This window comes from Cajanus cajan, chromosome 4 (genome assembly GCF_000230855.2).
Source record: "Cajanus cajan strain Asha chromosome 4, NIPB_CcT2T_4, whole genome shotgun sequence".
NCBI lineage: Eukaryota > Viridiplantae > Streptophyta > Magnoliopsida > Fabales > Fabaceae > Cajanus > Cajanus cajan.
The window spans coordinates 77572326-77588744 of record NC_138520.1 but is presented as its reverse complement, the minus strand read 5'-3'; the positions used below and the strand labels follow the sequence as shown (position 1 = coordinate 77588744).

The 16419-nt window shown below is 34.2% G+C and overlaps 2 protein-coding genes across 2 annotated transcripts; one reads left to right on the top strand and one right to left on the bottom strand.

The window, feature by feature from the left end:
- The first annotated feature begins 4546 nt into the window (after positions 1-4546).
- Positions 4547-6854, top strand: LOC109812419 (small nuclear ribonucleoprotein SmD1b). Its single transcript, XM_020376379.3, has 5 exons — positions 4547-4698; positions 4842-4899; positions 5075-5151; positions 6112-6303; positions 6411-6854. The coding sequence occupies exons 2-5, from the start codon at positions 4886-4888 to the stop codon at positions 6470-6472; spliced, it is 345 nt and encodes a 114-aa protein (XP_020231968.1). The 5' UTR covers positions 4547-4698; positions 4842-4885; the 3' UTR covers positions 6473-6854.
- A 1272-nt stretch (positions 6855-8126) lies between these two features.
- Positions 8127-10339, bottom strand: LOC109812389 (triphosphate tunnel metalloenzyme 3). The gene is made up of 2 exons (XM_083073150.1): positions 9303-10339; positions 8127-8878 (listed from the first exon to the last, which is right to left on the bottom strand). The coding sequence occupies exons 1-2, from the start codon at positions 9383-9385 to the stop codon at positions 8338-8340; spliced, it is 624 nt and encodes a 207-aa protein (XP_082929276.1). The 5' UTR covers positions 9386-10339; the 3' UTR covers positions 8127-8337.
- Positions 10340-16419: the final 6080 nt, after the last annotated feature.

The following is a 16419-nucleotide window of genomic DNA, read 5'->3' as shown; positions in this document are numbered from 1 at the left end:
GATTCATTATCGGCCTCTATATCCACCCTCTTTTCAACAACCCTACCCCCTCCTTTTGCCCAAAACCCTTCCTCTATATCCTCACCCATTACTATAGTTTACTCTCCCTTCTCACCTTTGTTTCCCACACCAACAAGTCAACTTCATACACCCAAACTTCAACTCCTTCCTTTTTTGATGGTTCTAATCCCTTAGATTTGGTTTTTCAGGTCGATCAATATTTTGCCTTCCACAAAGTTTCAACCCACCAAGACCTTCTTTGTTATGGTTGGAAAATGAGAACACATCTCTTGTACATCAATTTGCCCTGTTGTTCCCCTACAAGTTCAGCAACATCTCTTCACAATTCCTTTTTGTATCCTATCTATAGAAGGTGTGGATACTGTGTTAGGAATTGCTTGGTTAAGTATCCTAGAACCTTGATTTCTCCATCACTTGACTCTTATTTTCTCATAATTCCACCACCATTTCCATTGTAGGAGATAAGCATATTCAACCTACTCTAGCTACCTACCAATAACTTTGTCAATTTATCCATACCGATTCTATTGCATCTTGCCACTTACTATCTATTCAACAAGACTTGCCTTCATCTTCTCCACCTTCATCCCATACTAATTCAAACATTCAGGAAAACAATTCTTATATCTTTGCGTCATCATGTTGTTTATCGGGACAACTTTGTCTTTTGCTTTGTCAATTGTCATTTTCCTATTCTTTCTTTTGCTCTTTTGCTTTCTATATAAACACTTTACGTTAGTTATTTATATTAACTCTTTATTTAGATTTATCAAATCATATTACAATATTAAAGATGACTGTACATGATTTTTTAAATGTTTATATAATTATTAACTAACTTTTAATTTCCATCATTTATATGAAGTTATATAATCCAAATTTATAAGTTTCACACTATTAAGAAATATATATAGTGCACGATTAACATGAAAAATAAAAACTATAAATATAGACTATTACATCATATTTGAATGATCATACTAAAAAAATGTAAATTACATTTTTAACTGATCATACTAACTTATGATTTGACCTCTCCATCATGAATATAAGTTTTCAATGTATTAATAATTAGTGTATGAGACAATTCTAATGGCTAATTAACATGCTTGTTTCTAAAATTTTAGTTTATCATAATGACTTGTCATTGTCGGTTTATGCATGCGATCCCCCTAATTTCTACAAGGCAATAAGTTTGACACTAATTAAGTGGGTGGCGGATGCAAAACAATGTTAAATTTAAGAAAAACAAATTATTATTAATGAAAATAAATTTATACTACAATATAAATCATTTATTATAAATATAAAATATAATTTTATATATTTAAAAATTAAAAATAACTATTTACTCAAAATTTATAAATAATATATATTCAAAATAATATTTATTTATATACATACTTTATTTTAAATTTTTGTTACATATAATAAACATTTAACATTTGTTATGTATTAAAATACTTTTTATATTTTAAACACACTATATCTCTTTTTTTAATTGTCAATTTTTACCCATATTTTGTCCACTTTATTTTCTAAAGTACATAAATAAAAATAATTTATAATTTCTCTATATTTATATTTTATTTTCATAATTAATTCTCTCATATAAATTATTTCTCAATTGTTTACTATAAAAAATATCTATTACTTTCATTTTCTAAAAATTATATTTTTTTATGTCTTTGATATTATATTTTTATTTTAATAATGTATATATATATACCAGAATTTTTTTTATTTATGTATTATAAAATAAATTGACTAAAAATAAATAAATATTTGACAATTAAAAGATGAATATGTTTATCATTGTATTTATAATATTAAACTTATTATTTAATTTATTGTGCAAATATTTAAGTCATCTACTTAATTAAAGTAAAATTATGATATGGAGATTAAAATAACATCAAGTTAAAACTTTAAAAACTAAAATAACATTGATATACAATTTCATAAACTAAAATGACACATAGTTATAGTTTAAGGGATTGAATAATATTGTGTCTTATAGTTATATGCCATGTGACATGTGTCACTCCACATATGTACCATGTGTATGCGATATGACACTATCATGCTATGTAGATACTTCTATTTACAAAAAATGTTGCTTATTTAACGAAAGAACTTAAATGAGTGACATATTGCATTTTAAAATGATCCTCTTCAATCCTAAATGACACCTCTCTAGAGAAAAGATTATTAGGTCGTTAATCATACGATCATGATTCATCCACTAGACATAGGTTCCAGGGATCAAAATCTTCTGTCTCCAATTCCTGTCTCCAAACCCTGTCCCTCCAATCATAAATTGACACGTCATTTCATTTATTTTTTATTTTTATTTTTAAAAAGTGTAACTAATTTGTTACAGTTTTTCTTTACCAAAGAGAAGAAGAAAGCATATGTAGCCTTCTTCCTCTTCCATCGCTGTCGCCGCGCTCCCTCCGCTGCCGCCCACGGCAAGGCCTCCGGATCGGACAGCCTCCGCCTCTTCCCGCCCTCCGACGCCGCCGAAACGAAACCCCCCGCGACCGTCGGAGGGCAGGAAGAGGCGGAAGCTGTCCGATCCGGAGGCCTTGTCGTGGGCGGCGGCGGAGGGAGCGCGGGCAGCGGCGGTGGAGGAGGAAGAAGGCTACATTTGTGACGCGGGAGTGGTGGTAGCGGGTTGAGCTCCGACGAGTCGTTGAGTTTGTGATACGGTTGCCGGAAATCGTCGTCGTCGTGGCTGGAAATTGAGTCCGTTGCGGGGTTGACGGAGTTGGCCACCATGCCGAGGTAGAGGAGCTCCATCGCGGGGGGTTTCTTCTTCTCTTTGGTAAAGCAAAAACTGTAACAAATTGGTTACACTTTTTAAAAATAAAAATAAAAAATAAATGCAATGACGTGACAATTTATGATTGGGGAGACAGGGTGGAGACAGGAATTGGAGACAGAAGATTTTGATCCAGGTTCCAGTCTCCATAGAAGTCAAAGACACATGAGTACAAGCCTATACAAAAGATCCTATTCAAATAAAATCATATTCTTGAATTTATATTTCAAAATTAGTATGTCTCATCAGTCATATTCTTTTATACATTTGTCTCATATATCGTTGTATTATAATGTGATGAAATGCATTTCGATGTAATTTGTCTTGAAAATAATATCAAAGAGATAAATTCTAAGAATATTTTTGTAATGGACCTGTAAGATGTTATCGAAATAATATAATTTAAATTAATATATATTAAAATAAATAATAATATTATTATAAATATAATATAATATTATATAAAGCATAATTTTAAAATATTATTAATGATGATTGTTCATTACTAATATTTACATTTTACCTCAATATTATTATTTTATTTGTAATTATTTTTATGTCTATAAATAATCTCATTATTAGAAATAATATAAGAAACTTCCTATTCTCTCGTTTGTATTGTTCTCTTTAATACTTTCTCTTCCTTTTCACAATTATTTATTATTTTTATATTATAATTTGTAATTTTATTTTGATTTTCATAACATCTTTGTTATTTTTTATTTGAACAAATACCGTACAATATAAGTTTTTTCACACTAAATTTCATCTAATAATATTTATAAAAAATAATACAATAATAAAAATGTAAAAGATATATGTAACATATATGTTAGCAAAAGAATACATATGTACTACTCTATAAAAAAAAAGGACAGAATAATGGCTTCAAAGAGTTGATTTTGGCTGGTAAATGATTTAAAGGAAAAAATACAATTACGGTAAAATAACATACAAACATAGTTATTGTGTCATAAAATTCAAAAAATTAATTTTTAGTGAAAAATATGAGCTATTATTTGAATAAAAAATAAAATAATACAAAATAATGACTTCAACGAGTTGATTTTAGACATTTTATTTATTTAAATATTATATTCTTTTCTTTATCAATTTTTATATATCAATATTATTTCACATTCTTATTAAATAAATTAAAAAATATATAATTTAAATACTAAATAGTGAATCTCTTTTATAAAAATTTAGACCATGAAAAAATTGTGTCCCTTACAAAATTAGAAAAGACCACTAACTTTAGCAAAAAAAATTTGTGAAATTTATACAGTATATCCAAATCTAACAAAAATAATAAACAATATAATTTTTAAAATAATTATAATATTAGTTAAAAATATTTATCATAAAAATAGTAACTAATCTTTATCATATAAAAATAATATTAATTATTATTATTCGTGTGAATTAATATTAATTAGATCGCAAATTAATTTTACGAGAATCGACTTGATAAATCTATTAATTTTTGTGTATGTTAATATAACATTTAATAAATAGAAATCATATTTTACAAATGTAGATTAATGTATATTTAAATATAAATTAATTTTAGTTGTCAATTTTTTTTAACAATCGTTCAATATCAGCTTTAGAAAATTGAGTAAAAATGCTGTAAAAAAAAAAAAAATTCCCCTAATTATATGAACAATCATACAATAAAGGTAAAATAAACAAACATAGTAACATGAAGACAATTAATTTGTAGTTGATTGGAAATTCAAAATCTGAAAATTATCCCCTTAAGACCTTAAGGCTTCTTCTTCTCCTCATTTCTCAGTCTCACCCTAATTTTTGCCCTAAAACCCTGTCTGCCGTCGCGGTGGCCGCCCAAGGTAAGTAACAGCAAAACCCTATTTTCTTGTTTCGCTTTCTCTGAATTCAATCGATGCTATTGCCACCTAAATTTCTGCATTCTTATTATGATTGTGCAAAAGAAAATGTTCACACCGTTGTTTTTCTCTATGTTGGTTCACAGAAAGAAAGTAGAGTAGTTAACCGAGTGCTCACCCCCAATTCACCATGAAGCTTGTCAGGTTCTCTCTCTCTCTCTCTCTCTCTCTCTCTCTCTCTCTCACACACACACACACACACACGCACATTTTGTCCATTTTTCATCTTTTTTGGTTGCGTTAGTTAATTTATCTGTTTTTGTGCTGCTACGTTTTTTTTTTCCTGGGTTAACAATATAGATGAACATTGTTTACGCAGGTTTTTAATGAAGTTGAACAACGAAACCGTCTCGATTGAACTCAAGAATGGCACTATTGTCCATGGCACCATTACAGGTTTCTTTTCTTTCTTAATAATTATTTTTTCTTCTTTCGGTGCCGGAGGAGTGTGGAACCATTTACAAACAACATATTAGAGTTCATTTTTATTCCAGTGTCGTGGATTGGGAAATTGGCTTCCAAAATTAATTTTGAGTTGGTGGCTGAATAACTACAAATTTTTCCTTTACGGGGTAGTTCATTGTGGGGGGTAATTCGGAGTATAATTTAGACTGTGATATGTAGGATAATAACCTAGAGATACTGCAGTTTTTGTAGCCCTTTTAGAGGTTTGAGACATGCTGTTTCTGTGGGCTTGAATGATGGTTGATTATTGTTTAGGATTTTTGGGGTTAATTTGTGGGGAAATCTTCCTTTAGTGGAAGATTTCAAGACCTCAATCACCTGTCTTCTAAGCACAATTCTCCATAATTTTCTTAATTTCAGGGCTTAGTATTTCTGAATTTCTCAATTTCCACTTCTGGGGGAGCTTGCATGATGGTGAAATCAGTGCACTAAATTTCCTGACATGTTATGCTTTTACCTGATTCTAGTAGTCTCTTCCGTAATTCAGATAGAAGAATTTTGATTTTTTTAAATAGAAATGATTGTCCTGTGATATAAAATTTATGAACTTTCCATTGTCTGATTAAAATTAATGCAATCTTTTACATGAAATTTCCTTTCGGATGCCCATCTGATTTGAGTTTGATCTAGCCAGATGGATTGATATTTGGCATGCCATGAATTTATTCTCTCTCCCCTGCCCCTGTTCGTATAGAATAAATGAATATGAAGTAAATGTAGTTTATGAATCATGAGGGTAACGAGTCCTTTTTCTAAAAGCAGGCATACATATCTTGTTGCTTCCCAATTGAACTACACCAGTTATATAATAAATACTTGTTATATCTTGGTCGGAGATTTGATTTTTAGACAGGAAGTCTTAGCATTCTGATTCTGGAACTTCTGCAACAGGTGTTGATATCAGTATGAACACACATTTGAAAGCAGTTAAACTAACTCTGAAAGGGAAAAATCCAGTGACTCTGGATCATCTCAGTGTGAGGGGTAACAACATCCGGTACTATATTCTTCCTGACAGCCTGAATCTTGAGACCTTGCTTGTTGAAGAAACACCTAGGATTAAACCCAAGAAACCAACTGATGGTAGTGTATTTAGTTTGACTACAGAATTTTCTTCCATTTTTCTAGTTCATTTTAATAGTTTCTTGGTGAGTTCCTCTGGTTTTAATGTTAGCATATTTCATTTCCAGGGAAACCTTTGGGCCGTGGACGAGGACGGGGCCGCGGGCGTGGTCGTGGTCGTGGCCGTTGAGTTGCATTTTTCTTCATTTTTGTGGCATGTGGTTGTAAGCTATGTAACAAGAATTTCTAGGTGGTTTCAGGAACTTCTGAGCAGCATAACTATTAATTTATTCCTGCTATTTTCTTGCAAGAGCTTTCATGTTTTTGTGTACAACCACCTTCATGCATAAACCGATGTAACATGAATTATTTATTGTCTTATAGTTGTTAATGTGGAACCGACTGTTGAGCAGTATGACAAACGCGGCTCCTTATTGGTTATTATTAGTTATACATAACAGTAAATAGGCCCAATAGTTTCCTAGTGAGTTTGAACTAGATGATGGATTTCCTGATGACACAGATTCTTATGTTTATTTACATGTATGAATGACAATTTCTTAAACGTCTTATTTTTGTTTGCCTCCTTTGTGTTACTGTCATATATGCATTCTAACTTAATTATGTAAATTTATTCAGTAAACCGGGCAATGGGGATATACTAGTTAGAAGCACTTGCTATAGGCACCTTTACTCCTTTAGGACTAGGTTAGAGGATATAAGTTGGAGCTTTATGAGACAATACACCTTTTTGTGTGCTAAGGATATTTACATTTACAGCAAGTTAATATGCTGCTCCTCCTCCATTATGTCCATATAGTTTTTGAAGTGGATCTACTTTGTTCATTATACCTTAAGTCTAAATTTGATTTAGATTTACCTATAAATAATGCAGCTATAAAAGAGTTTCGTGGTTTCATTTTCAGTAAGAACCTAGATTGCAACTTCCACGTGTTGAGGTTGTGAGCTTGTGATTCACATTAATCTGAATTGCGCATACAAAACATCCTGTTACTTGTGATATTGATTTTCTTATGTATTGGTACGATACCAAATTGCCAATGTGAGGTAATTTAATTGGTTGAAGATGACGAGACTTGGCATTTCTTTTGTGCAATGGGTAAAATCTGTAATGCTCTAACTCGTATGAGTTGCATATCTGATTCCCTGCAGTGCGCTATGGGATCCCGGATCACAGAGCTTCCGAGGGATTAATTTTACTCAATAATGTTCATCTTTGTCAATGCCTATATGAAGCATTTTTTACCGAGGATTTTTCAAGAATGACAAGTATTATTCTTTCTCCCACCACTTTCCCATCAAATTGCATGTCACAACCATAAAAAGTTGCAAATGATCAGTTAAAGTGAAGATAAACGTATCATACAGAGACCTGCTGCCAAAATTTGTTACTGTGTGATGTATGTTTCTACTGCTAACAAAGGGTTTTCAACAGTGTTTAGTATGCAGAATTATGTAAATATTCTTATTATCTGTCAAATTAGATTTAACACAAGTATCAACAATCTTGGATAAAATTTAGATTTAATACTATCATCAATATTATTGCAAGTCGGAAGTTGTGCGACTCACGAGCTTATCTTAGGTTGCTTTACCTTTATTTTAATTCCCGTGCGTAAAATATTTAACCATGTTAGGATAACTTAATAAGCAGAATTTAAACCATACTATCATGCTATCAATAAGATTAAATTATACTAATTTCCAATGAAATTTTGTAAAATTGCAAATTTTCTACTTTTTCTATCCTATGCTAAGTTGCTAACTCTTAATTTTTTTTAAGAAACATGATACACACTCTTAAATTCTTAAATTAATTTCCTTTTAACTATTTAAAAAACATTACATCACGTCTTCATGCATAAGCTATTGTCATAAATGTTAAAAAAATGTCTCACTGCAACGGTGTTGTTAAAAAAAGAACGTTGTGTAGTCTTCCAAAAAAAAAAAAAACCTGAACAGGTGCTACCTTAATTAACAGTATCAATTGTGACGCATTCAACAATAATAACTAGCAAGTAGACTTTTTTTTTATCATTGAGGCAACTTCCTGGACTGAAAAACAGCAAACTTGGAAAGTCCAGAATAAGAATAATCGATTCCATTCCCTCGAAGAAACTCCTGGAGCAACTTCTTATCTCTCTCAGGGTCATCACTCTCACATTCCAACTCATAACTGGTCCCAAAATCATAGTTGGTCTCATCCAGCTCCAGCTTCAACCCCTTCCACTCATGCACGCCTCTCACATTCCTAAACCCCCCCAAGCACACCACCCCACTCTCCCCAACACCGTACTCCTCCCTCACCCTCTTCACTATCTCCGACGAGTCCACGGACAAGAGCCTCCACGGCTCCGCAATGCACGCACGTCCCAGTGAAGGGTCCAAGGGCTCCTCCTGCTCCTCCATGCGGCTTATTCCGGCGCCGATCACCGGCTTCGCCTTCAGGGAGAGCACGCACTGGTCCAGGTCGTAGAACCGGAGTCGGAGAACGGCGAGTTTGGATGTGAGCTCTCTGTTGGCACCGTCGAAGAAGATGTTTTCTTGGAGTATGGTTTTGGAGTATTGGGAAAAACTCAAGTCCCACATCGACTAGAGATTAGGCAATTGAATAATATATAAGTGGAAAGCAACCCTTACCTTACAAGCCGGTTTTGTAGGGTTGAGTTAGGCTTAATCCACTATTCTAACATGGTATCAGAGCCATTTAGATCCACTTTAAAAATGGGCCACCCACCATTGATGCATGCCTCATAGGCATGAGGGGGTGTATTGGGAAAAACCCAAGTCCCGCCAATCCTAGATCATTAAAAAGGGTCACCCACCATTTATCCACGTACCAAGCCCAATAGTGCTGGACGTGAGGGGGTGTATTGGGAAAAACTCAAGTCCCACATCGACTAGAGATTAGGCAATTGAATAATATATAAGTGGAAAGCAACCCTTACCTTACAAGCCGGTTTTGTAGGGTTGAGTTAGGCTTAATCCACTATTCTAACATGGAGTGGAAGGGGGCGAGCACGTTGGAGAGTTTTTGGTGTGTGGATGAGTCTCGGAGACGAAGCTTGATCTCTACTTCCATGTTTATGATCACGTTTGATCATGTTTATGATCACTTTAAAAATGGGCCACCCACCATTGATGCATGCCTCATAGGCATGAGGGGGTGTATTGGGAAAAACCCAAGTCCCGCCAATCCTAGATCATTAAAAAGGGCCACCCACCATTTATCCACGTACCAAGCCCAATAGTGCTGGACGTGAGGGGGTGTATTGGGAAAAACTCAAGTCCCACATCGACTAGAGATTAGGCAATTGAATAATATATAAGTGGAAAGCAACCCTTACCTTACAAGCCGGTTTTGTAGGGTTGAGTTAGGCTTAATCCACTATTCTAACATGGAGTGGAAGGGGGCGAGCACGTTGGAGAGTTTTTGGTGTGTGGATGAGTCTCGGAGACGAAGCTTGATCTCTACTTCCATGTTTATGATCACGTTTGAACAAGAAGGAGTCAAGGTGGTATTGATTCGGATGAACTCATGAGCATGATGAGTGGCTTTAGCATTCCACTTTTTTCTGCCTCTAGGAATGGATAAGAGTTGGAATATAATGTTGTACGTGATTCTTGCTTTGAGTAATTATATGCTCCCACATCGTTTTTTTTAACTGTTGGGAATTTATGTGGCGCAAGACACTCCACTGAGAATGGTCACGTGGCAATGGTTTTAAATTGCGGTTGCAGTTACTGTGATTGCGGGTATTGCAGATATTGCGATGCGGATTGTAGTTGTTGCGGTGTGAGATTATTAATTATTTTTACTAAATATAAAAAATTTATAATTATTAATATATATTTTATTTTTAACAATTTATACATTTTAATTCCTTTTTTTTTAAATATTCTATTATTTTAATAAATAATTTAATTTATTTTAAAATTATAGTATCAATTTATCGTATTGCGGATGTATTGCGGTCCGCAATTTAAAACCATTGGCTAACACGGCAAATAATTGGAGATGTTATGTTATAAAAAAATGCCATGTAAATTGGGAATAGAGACACATGCAGACTTGAGAGTTATTTTCTCCAAATCTTATTGGATTATTGCTCAACGGGGAGCATTGATTAAAAAGTTGCAGCAACACTCATTGTTCTTGTTCTTGAGGTCGATCTCCTAGTCCTAGGAGAATCCCACATCTCTTACTCAATCTAACACGGATCAACAGAATAAGTGTTAGTTCTACCTAACAAGGTTGGAAGAACCGCCACTGCAGGATAGCGGAACAATTTATATTTGTCCTGTCTCCTTATTTATTTAAAATTGAATTCCACCGCATCAAGACTCCAAATATATCAAACAAATAGGATGAATTTGATGTTTTAGCCGGTATATCAATGTTAACATATGTATAATTAATTGAATTAAAAAAATACAAAATTTAAATTAATATATATATATATATATAATATTATTATAAATATAATATTATAGTTTTAAAAATCGGACCGCTCATCAAATTAGTTAGGATATTAGGTTAGTGGATTAAAAGTTGAAGTGGTGAGTTACTAATTGAATTGCATAACTTAATTTTTATTAATTTTTTTTAAAAAAATTCATGTTAAATATATTTTATACTTATAAATTTTAATAAATTCATATCTTATTTTAAATTTTAATTTTCATCTTATTTAAAATTATCTTTATTTTTATTTTGTATAAATAAATACATGAAAAAATTACATGTTAAACTATATATTAATATGAATTAAAAATATAAATAATATTTATATATATATATATATAATATTTGCAATTGATATCACAAAATGATATATATAATATCTACATAAATATTATATTATTAAGTATATAATTTAAAATTAATAATATACTATAAAATTTATTTAAATTACATATATTATAAATATATATATTAGAACAAGTAATCATTGTTATGTTTGATAAGACCCTTTGCTTTTTCATGAATAATATTCAATTTTCATGTTGTTTTTTTTTTGAATTTTTTTAAAAGGGCTAAAAAAATGTTTGTGGTTGAACCGGTTTGATCTTCTAGTTCACTGATCGAACCAAAAAATTGACTGATTTAAAATAGGTTAAATGCATAACCGATCAAACTTAAGACTCGAATTAACTAAACACCGATTTCCAGTTCGACTGACCGGTCCGAGTCAATTTTTAAAACTCTCATATAAAATACTACTTATTAAAAAGTTATATTAGTGTTATGCTAAAAATTTATACATTATAAAAGAATGAAAGATGAGTTAAAATGATTTGAAATAAAACTCGAATACATTTTAAAAATTATATTAGATCCGATCTTAATTCGAATTCGTACAAATTAACAAGATGCATGATTTAGTGTTGTTCACCCCTATCTCCAACCTAACACTAAGAGACTTCCTCGGAGAACAGAGACAGTTACTACGTATCAATTTAGAGCACACTATAAAGAATGCTAGTTAACTAATGCATGTGATAAAAGGAAGCTTTCAAAAATAATTTGACTTTCCGGATCTGGGAATTAAACTCTCCTCTTCTTTGTAACATCATGTATGATATCCCAATGCTATGAATGCTTCCTATCTCTAGCTTAGTTGCTCCTGACTTTCTATGTTTCCAAAACGCTTAAACTCTTGGAATTAACTTTTAAGAATTTTGTCCATTTTTATGAATTAACTATCTTATCTTTTATATTCCTATTAAACATGTCCCATATGTATAGTATAATAATAATAATAACTTTAATCAATTATTGGCTATCCACGTAAGTTTGTTTTTAAAAAATTAGAGAAATTATTAATCCATTAGGGTTGGCTTATTGGGGGTAATGGGTAATATCTATCTAAACACTGCCTTGGACAGTACTGAAAATTTGGGGTTGATGTTAGACAGCTGTGGCGGCCAGCACCGAAAACACTTTCGGTGGTTTTTTAATTTAAAATTAAAAGCGGGTCCCACATGATAATAAAATAATATTAAAAGTTTAGGAGAAATTACGAAAATGCCATTGGGACTTTCCTATAAATAGGGAAGCTGAAAACCATAATTTTCATCCCAAATCTTCTTCTCTTCTCTCTTCCTCTCTTATACACCTTGAGATCTGTTCTCGGTAGTAGTAGTCTCCTAATAGAAAGGAGTAAGTTATAGAGAGAGAAGTGTTGTAATTTCCTCCCTTTCAGTAAATAATATTTTTACTGTGGTTATTTTCTCCCTTGTCTCTTTTTTACTCATCTCTTATTTCAGCTGTGAGTAACTATTAAGCCTACTCTGGACCTAACAGTGGTATCAGAGCCACTAGGTTGTTTATTATTCCGCTGTGGTGTACATTGGTATAGTATCGGAGAAAATTCTTAGTATGCTCTGTGGCTGCAGTATTGCCTGATCAGTCACATCAGAAAAGAATTATTCTTGTTACTGGATTTTATCATTGTTCCAGTAGGCGGTACTATTCTAGTGGAAGTTACTTAAGTCGGTTTAATAGAAGAAATTATGGCAGCAAAGTTTGAGATAGAGAAGTTCAACGGGAACAATTTTTCCCTGTGGAAATTGAAGATAAGAGCAATTTTGAGAAAAGACAATTGTCTTAAAGCAATTGAAGGCAGGCCATCAGATATTACTGATGAAAAGTGGAGAGAAATGGATGACAATGCTGTTGCCAATTTGCACTTAGCAATGGCTGATTCAGTTTTGTCGAGCATAGCAGAGAAGACAACTGCAAAGGAGATTTGGGACACGCTCGTAAAATTATACGAGGTCAAGTCACTTCACACCAGAATATTCTTAAAGAGGAAACTCTACACTCTTCGAATGAGTGAGTCCATAGCAGTGACGGACCACATCAACAATCTGAATACGCTATTTGCTCAGCTTTCAACAGCTGATTTCAACATAGTGGAAAATGAACGTGCGGAGCTTCTACTTCAGAGTTTACCAGATTCATATGATCAACTCATCATCAACATAACAAACAATAATGTTGTTGGTCGTCTATCCTTTGAGGATGTTGCCGGAGCTATTCTTGAAGAAGAGTCCAGGCGAAAGAATAAGGAAGACAGACTGGAAAGTTCAAAGCAAGCAGAAGCTTTGACGATGATGAGAGGAAGATCAATGGAACGTGGCTCCAGTGGGAGTCAAAATCATGGTAGATCAAAATCTCGAGGAAGGAAGAACCTCAAATGCTATAATTGTGGCATGAGAGGGCACATGAAGAAAGATTGTTGGCACAAGAAGAGTGGAGGAGGGAAGAATTCTGAAGCGTCAACCTCTCAAGGTTGTGTTGCTAGTACCCAAGAAGATGGAGAAATCTTGTACAGTGAAGCAATAAGTTCCAGAGGCGAAAAACAACTCCATGAATGTTGGATATTGGATTCAGGTGCAACCTGGCACATGACTCCAAATAGAGATTGGTTTTGCACTTATGAATCAATCTCAGGAGGATCCGTATTTATGGGAAATGATCATGCTTTGGAAATTGCTGGAGTTGGTACTATCAAATTAAAAATGTATGATGGTACTGTTCGTACAATTCAAGGGGTACGACATGTGAAGGGCTTGAAAAAGAATCTATTGTCCATTGGGCAACTAGATGATCTCAAGTGCAAGATCCACGTTGAAGGTGGAATCTTGAAGGTAGTTAAAGGCAATTTGGTGGTGATGAAAGCTGAGAAGATCACATCAAATCTATACTTGCTCTTGGGAGAAACGTTGCAAGAAGCAGATGCATCAGTTGCAGCAATAAGTCAAGAAGAGGCAACGATGATGTGGCATCGTAGACTAGGACATATGTCAGAGCGAGGCCTGAGAATTCTTGCGGAACGTAATCTCTTGTCAGGGCTTAAAATGGTAACCTTACCATTTTGTGAGCACTGTGTGACAAGCAAGCAACATAGATTACAATTTGCCAAAGTAACTACAAGGAGCAAACACATACTTGACTTGATCCATTCTGATGTCTGGGAATCACCAGAAATTTCCATGGGAGGAGCAAAATATTTTGTATCATTTATTGATGATTATTCCCGGAGATTGTGGGTGTACCCAATCAAAAAGAAGTCAGATGTGTTCCCAGTATTCAAGGAATTTAAAGCACAGGTGGAACTTGATACTGGAAAAAGGATTAAGTGCTTGAGGACAGATAATGGAGGAGAATATATAGATGGTGATTTTCTGGCATTCTGCAAGCAAGAGGGTATCAAGAGGCAATTTACAGTTGCTCATACACCTCAGCAGAATGGGGTAGCAGAGCGGATGAATCGAACTCTTCTAGAAAGGACAAGAGCTATGTTGAGAACTGCAGGATTAGCCAAGTCTTTCTGGGCAGAAGCAGTAAGAACTGCTTGTTATTTGATCAATCGCTCACCATCAACAGCAATTGGTTTAAAGACACCAATGGAGATGTGGAGTGGAAAACCATCTAATTATTCTTCATTACATGTGTTTGGATGTCCTGTGTACGTGATGTACAACTCCCAAGAAAGAACAAAGCTGGACCCAAAATCCAGGAAATGTATATTCTTGGGTTATGCTGACAATGTTAAGGGGTATCGCTTGTGGGATCCCACTGCCCGCAAGGTTGTTGTTAGCAGGGATGTAGTCTTTGCAGAAACTGAACTGCAAAAGGAGCAGGAGAATGACAGCACTATCAAAGACACCAGTATAGTGGAGATAGGAGGAAAGTCTAAAAAGGATGACACCTCTGAAGCAGAACAAGAGCATGAGGAACAAGAACCAGATGAAGCCAATGATGAAGAAGTTCAACAAATAAGACGTGAGAGAAGGAGACCATCTTGGCATTCAGACTATGTTATGGCAAGTCATGATGCGTACTGTCTCTTAACTGAAGAAGGAGAACCATCAACCTTTCAAGAGGCGTTGAGGAGTTCTGATGTTTCTCAGTGGATGGCAGCAATGCATGAAGAAATAGAGGCCTTACATAGAAATAAAACATGGGAACTTGTTGATCTTCCAAAAGGTCGAAAAGCCATTGGTTGCAAATGGGTCTATAAGATCAAACGTGATGGCAATGATCAAGTGGAGAGATATCGTGCAAGATTGGTGGTTAAGGGATATGCTCAGAAAGAGGGCATTGATTTTAACGAGATATTCTCGCCAGTTGTTCGATTAACCACAATCAGAGTTGTTCTGGCTATGTGTGCTGCATTTAATTTACATCTTGAGCAACTTGATGTAAAGACTGCTTTTCTTCATGGGGAACTCCAAGAAGAAATATATATGCTCCAACCAGAAGGCTTTAAAGAACAAGGAAAAGAAAACTTGGTTTGTAAGTTGACCAAATCTCTGTACGGTTTAAAGCAGGCGCCAAGGTGTTGGTATAAGAGATTTGATTCCTTCATTATTAGCCTTGGTTACAACAGACTGAGTTCAGACCATTGTACGTACTACAATAGGTTTGATGACAATGATTTCATCATCTTGCTGTTGTATGTGGATGACATGTTGGTGGTAGGCCCCAACAAAGATCAGATCCAAGAATTAAAGGCACAATTGGCTAGGGAGTTTGATATGAAGGACTTGGGACCAGCAAACAAGATTTTAGGGATGCAAATTCACCGAGACAGAAAAAATAGGAAGATTTGGCTTTCTCAGAGGAATTATTTACTGAAAGTCTTGCGGCGCTTCAACATGCAAGACTGTAAGCCAATTTCTACCCCACTTCCTGTCAATTACAAATTATCCTCAAGTATGAGTCCTAGCAATGAAGCAGAGAGGATGGAAATGTCTCGAGTGCCGTATGCATCAGCGGTGGGAAGCCTTATGTATGCCATGATTTGTACGAGACCAGACATTGCACAAGCAGTGGGAGCGGTCAGTAGGTTTATGGCAGATCCTGGTAGAGAGCATTGGAGTATTGTAAAGAGGATCCTTAGATATATCAAAGGAACCTCAGATGTTGCATTATGTTTTGAAGGATCGGAGTTTGTTGTCAGAGGCTATGTTGATTCAGATTTTGCAGGAGATCTGGATAAACGAAAATCTACTACTGGTTATGTGTTTACACTTGCTGGAGGAGCAGTGAGCTGGTTGTCTAAGTTACAGACTGTTGTAGCTCTATCTACTACAGAAGCTGAA

Bases quoted from the DNA above. Each gene is read 5' to 3' on its own strand.
- LOC109812389 (XM_083073150.1), bottom strand. From the start codon at position 9,385: ATGGAAGTAGAGATCAAGCTTCGTCTCCGAGACTCATCCACACACCAA. The intron at 8,879-9,302 runs GTTAGAATAGTG...GTGGGACTTGAG, and splicing joins CTCGCCCCCTTCCACTCCAT to TTTTTCCCAATACTCCAAAA.
- LOC109812419 (XM_020376379.3), top strand. The intron at 5,152-6,111 runs GTTTCTTTTCTT...CTTCTGCAACAG, and splicing joins TGTCCATGGCACCATTACAG to GTGTTGATATCAGTATGAAC. The intron at 6,304-6,410 runs GTAGTGTATTTA...TTTCATTTCCAG, and splicing joins ACCCAAGAAACCAACTGATG to GGAAACCTTTGGGCCGTGGA.